The sequence below is a fragment of the Notamacropus eugenii genome, chromosome 7 (assembly GCF_028372415.1).
Source record: "Notamacropus eugenii isolate mMacEug1 chromosome 7, mMacEug1.pri_v2, whole genome shotgun sequence".
Classification (NCBI taxonomy): Eukaryota; Metazoa; Chordata; class Mammalia; order Diprotodontia; family Macropodidae; genus Notamacropus; species Notamacropus eugenii.
This window is the reverse complement of record NC_092878.1, coordinates 25,758,622-25,763,902: the sequence shown is the minus strand read 5'-3', so window position 1 is coordinate 25,763,902 and position 5,281 is coordinate 25,758,622. Positions and strand designations below refer to the sequence as shown.

The window sequence follows — 5,281 nt, the reverse complement described above, 5'->3', positions numbered from 1 at the left end:
CCTTAAATTTATGTCACTTCCAGCATGATCCTTTGTGTATTTGGTCTAGCCTGCTTCTCCCTTATTTATTTTCTTTAGTATCCTTTAATTTCTTCATGCAGCATCCATAGCTATGATATTAAGAAAGCAAAGTTGGTAAAGATGGAGAAGTAGCTTGTTACAGAAATCTTTTGCAATTTTTGTCTGCTAAATGTCTTCCAATTTTATCTTTAAATACCCTTAGGATGATATGACTTAGTTCAGTTTCTTGCTAAGGTTGCTGTAAACCTATGTTATTCTCTACTGTTTCATGATATTTAACATCAATATTCTTTCATCTACAAACAACTAAAATTGAGAGTCACTTACAAAGCAGCAGAGGAGGTTCCATAGTGAGCATGAGGAAGCTCCCACATATCACTAAGGAAGAACTACACTTGAAATTAAAGTTAGAAATGTATTAATGAAAAAGGAAATATGCCAATCGTATAGCAAAATCAAGAGATAACTAATGTACAGTCTTCATGCTCCTCTGGTATCCATATGTCCGGTGATAGGCAGCTCACAACATGTTTGGTGGGCTCTATATGAAGGCTTTATAGAATCTGAAGAAGAGTTCTGTAGAATAAGATGGAAATGAGATGTGATCTGCAAGGATTACAGGGAGTGTCTGTACCAAGTGAATCATCAAACTATTGATGTAGCAGCAAAGAAATGTTGTGTGAGCAAATAGTTTATACATAATATATTTTTAAGTTCCTAAATGACACCATCGTTTCAGAGGCATACTGAAGACTGTAAGTATTTTCTCAATTTCCTAATTCCTAATATTTTACCTAATAAAGGGATGAGATGGAGTAATTTCCCTTCCTCTATCATTTAACAGTGAATTTGACTGTGGACTTTGTGAAATCAATTTTCTTGCTCTGAAATCTTTATGCTTATTTCCTGATACTGAGATAAATTTCATATAACTGAGGTTGTCAAATAGCTGAGTTCCAGATAGTTAACATGTTACTGTCTTATGACTGTGAGGAGTCAAGATTTACACTTCCAGCATTTCAGTATGAAAGAACAGATGGGGGTGGAGTGGAGTAGAATGTGTTCCTTTTATAGAAGTTCCAAAAGAAGTTATTACTTCATTAAAACCTTGCTGAGTAGACGTGTCAGATGAGGCTGAATGATATAAACTGTAGAAGAGAGAAAACATCAATTATTTTATAATATTTAGAAGCATGAGAGTACATTCGTGTTAGACGTTTAGGAGGTAAGAAAGCTGGCAGTGACAGAGAACTCCAGTGTCTTTGCCAAGAAAACCCCCAAACAACTCAACAACAAACTCCTTTCTTCCTGTAGTAGTTGCCTCACATATGTCTTTGCATACTTGTGAGGGAAAAGGAAGATATTTAAAAGAGAATTCCAAAAAGCAATGTTCTCTAGAGCACATCAGATAGGCCTCCATTATGAGCAACTGATTATGGGTAACCTATAGGCTGGTGCTTATAGGCTCTTGAACGCTGTATTGGCAGGTCCTGTCAAGCTGGACGATCTTCAAGCATAGGCTTAGAGATAGAATGTATATGTATGTGTGTGTGCTGTCTGTGGACGAACCTAGCAAAGTGCCAGTGGTACAGCATAAGCAGGTTGGATGATGAATTTTTTCACTCCTTGTGACTCACGAAAACTGAGGCATAGAGACCTTGTAACCTTCATTAGTTAAGGAAATACTCCCACAGATGAACTCAAAGACCTTTGAAATACATAATTAAAATAATTTAAGTAGCAGGGATAGCCTAGGGGAACAAAGTAGCAACCTGGTGCAATATGGAAGGAAAGTGGATATAAAGTATGTAAGGCAGCTACTACAGGCATAAAGGAGTTTGATGCTGTTGAGTTCAGCTGTGTCCAGCTCTTCATGGCCCCATTTGGGGTTTTCAAGGCAGAGATACTGGAGTGGCTTGCCATTTCCTTCTCCAGCTCATTTTATAGGTGAAGAAACTGAGGGAAACAGGGTTAAGTGACTTACCCAAGGTCACACAGCTAGTAAGTCTCTAAAGCCTAATTTGAACTCGGGAAGATGAGTCTTCCTGACTCCAGGTATGACACTATCTACTGTGCCACCTAGCTGTCTGAAGAAAGAAGACTAGTTATCAAAACCTTGCATCATGTGAAGCTTTCAATTCAACATTTATTTGGCACCACCCTAAGTTGGGTCCTAAAAGAAAGGAAGGGCCCATAACAGATGGAAAATGGGGGAGGGGAAGGACAGAGTCCATTGTAGATATTCTGTACAGCATGAGAGACTTTTAGGTGCACTGGAGAGAGTGGATGCTGTAGAGGGCAAAATTATAATGGTAGAAGGAAGGAGGCAGGTAATTTCTAAATAGAGAAATACAGTGAACAGAAGAATCTGGGATATATGATTTGTAGAATTAGGAACGATATGATAAGAAATGAAACATTAGGTTGTGCATAAAGACAGGGTACTTGATGGTATTGCTACTTACTTTTTGGACAAATGTCCCTTTTCCCTGTGCACTAATTTGATTCTGCTCTGGGAAATTTGCACTTAGAACCTAGCTGCATTGGAAGAGGAGGAAGGGTTCAATCTTTAGCTTTCTTGTATTTAATCTCTACACTCTCTCTCAACGCAATCTTGTCTATGGTTAAGATTTCAACCATAATTTCTACGTACTTGATTTGCAGATCTCCAACCCCAATTCCTCTCTTTCTTAGAGTTCCAGTCCCACATTTCCATCTTCCTGCTAGTTAGTTCCATGTAAGTATCACACAGGCACTGACAATTCAATAATATTCCAAACACCAAATTCATCATCCTTCTTCAAAGACTGGCTTCTTCTCCTTATTTCTCTATATTGGTTAATGGCATAACCATTTTGTCAGTCACCCATTCTGAAAATATTTCACTCATTTCCATTCCCACTGCTTCAATCATTCTGTCTTCAAAATCTTTCTAGCAAACTTCTCCCTGTTCTGACCGCCATGGCCCCTAATTCAGAACTAACTTCCCCTCTCCTAGACTACTCCTAGACCAGAATAACCTAATTGGATTTCCCCCTCCAATCTATCCTACACTTCACTGACATATCCTCATGTCTGCTGTGATCATGTAACTCCTCAGCTTAAACACCTTCCACAGTTCCCTCTTCCCAAATGAGAGCCAAACTGTAGCTTGCCATTCAGGATCTAACTTACCTTTCCAGCATTATCTCCCCTAACAGACTACACCCTCCAACCACACAAGTTTTCTCAGTCTCTGATGTGGTCCAGGCTCAAAGGCCTCTGTACCAATGCTTAGGCATTATGTAGTTCTTCTTTTCTGGACTTCCCTATCCCCAACACTTGTTCCATTTGAAAACCTTCTCATCCTTTAAAGCCAACTCAGATGCCATCTTCTACACAGTACCCTTATCTCTCCACTCGGAAGCCATCTCTCCTTGCTTTGAATTTTCAAAAGTACTAAATAATTTTCCTATGCATTATCAACTTCCGCTTCATGTTAATGAATTTTTAAATATGCTTTTCTCCCCTGCACCCTCAACTGCCCGCGATCATTTAGTATTCCTGCAGTGCTTAGACTCCCAACAAATGTTTGTTGAAGAGGATTACTGTTGACTAAGGGTTGGGTATGTCAGGAAAAAAATGATCAGAGGAAAAAAACAAAGTTAGGAGAGGTGCTGTTAAGTCTACCCAAAGGGCTCAGGGAAAGTGGAGGGAAAGGAGAAGTAGCTACGCACACCTCTATGTTGGACGGGAAGCGGGCGGCGATAAAGCATGAGGGTGGCAGGGCCATCAAAGGATATCAGTAAAAAGTCACGGGGCAGAGCTGGGCCCGGCGGTCCTGGACACGTCTGTGCCACGGACCCTCTGCCAGGTTGGTGAAGCCCACGGGCCCTTTGCTGGATAACCCTTGGAAAGGCATCAGATAAAATAGAAGGGTTCCGAAGGGCACCGGCTGTCAGGAGGTCTTCTAAAGGTCTCCGGAGCCCAGGTTAAGGAGCCCTGGCAGGATAACGGATGGGCACAGAGCGGGCACGGTGCCCGCGCAGCTGCCGCGCTGGCGGGGCGGGGCTGCGAGGCCGGGCCCCAAGCCGCGAGCTGGCCGCAGGGGGCCGCGGGGCTCCCGCGCCTTCCTACCTGGCCCGGCCGCGGTCGCCGCAGGTCCTGGAAGTCGCGGCCGTAGATGGCCTCCAGCGCCTGCAGCTCGTGGTCCTGGCGCTGCGGGTAGCTCTCGGGCTGCTCCGCCGCGCCGTCGCCCGCTCCGCGCCGGGCCTGCTCTCCGGGCTCCCGCGGCTGGCGGGCCCGGGCGCCCCCGGCCATGGCCGCGGCGGCGGCGTGGGCTGGCGGGACGCCTCTCCGGGCCTCCGATCCGGGCCTCCCTGAGGAGGACGAGGACAAGTCCGGAGGAGGAGGGGCGAGGAGGGAGGGGGGAGGGGCGGGGCGGGCCGCCGGGACGCTGCGCTGCCCCCTGGTGGTCGGAGGGGCCGCCACTCCGCCCCGGGGGAAGGCGGCCTGCTCCAGCCACTGACGAGAGCTTCCTCCCCAGGGCCCCCTTGGACTGTGGCTGGGGATCTGGGGCCCTACACTTGGAACTATAAAGGCTATCTAGTTTATCCCCGTTTTACTGAGGAGGAAACCGAGCCAGGGACAGGTTGTGACAAGTGCCCAAGGAGTGAAGGATGGGCTGGGGCTCGGTGCCAGGGCTGGGCTGGGACTCGATGCCAGGGCTGGGCTGGGACTCGATGCCAGGGCTGGGCTGGGACTCGATGCCAGGGCTGGGCTGGGGCTCGATGGCAGGGCTGGAGCTCGATGCCAAGCCGCGGGATCCTAAATGCCTGGCCTTTTCCGCTGTCCCGAGTGCTGCTTATCTGGGAGGCCAGGCTTCCTCCTTAGCCCGCTCTGGAACCCGTGGAATAGAGCTGGGCCAGCCGTAGTTTGGGAAAGTAATGCAAGAAACGAGAAGGTGGTATAACCGCAAGGACGGGGATATACACAGGGGGCCAACTGGTAGAGATCTGCTTTTCTAGAAGGAAAGCAACTCTTGAGGGGTCAGCAATCACTTTAAGCAAACACTGTACCAACAGAGAAAATGCATGCAGAGAAATAAAGACAGGACTTCCAACTGTCTGACCATAAGCATGCATACATCACAGATCAACAGACAGATCCAACTCTCTGACCACACATACATTCATAGTTACCAGAGAGAGAAGCACCAGTATCTGGGTTTTCTAAGCTAGTGGATGTTACCTTAAGAGCTACCCAGAGTCTAATCTGGTCA

The 5,281-nt window shown here is 46.3% G+C and overlaps 1 protein-coding gene across 2 annotated transcripts in view; it reads right to left on the bottom strand.

Annotated features, from left to right (window-relative positions):
* The window catches only part of EIF2AK4 (eukaryotic translation initiation factor 2 alpha kinase 4), a 106,913-nt gene extending 102,522 nt beyond the window's left edge, over positions 1 to 4,391 (bottom strand). The window contains exon 1 of one of the 2 annotated variants that reach the window (XM_072622554.1): positions 4,138 to 4,391. In XM_072622554.1, coding sequence (XP_072478655.1) covers positions 4,138 to 4,320 — 183 coding nt within the window. In that variant the 5' untranslated portion in view covers positions 4,321 to 4,391. The remainder of the gene's footprint in view (positions 1 to 4,137) is intronic. The other variant, XM_072622553.1, reaches the window with a different exon arrangement.
* Between the last annotated feature and the right edge of the window lie 890 nt (positions 4,392 to 5,281).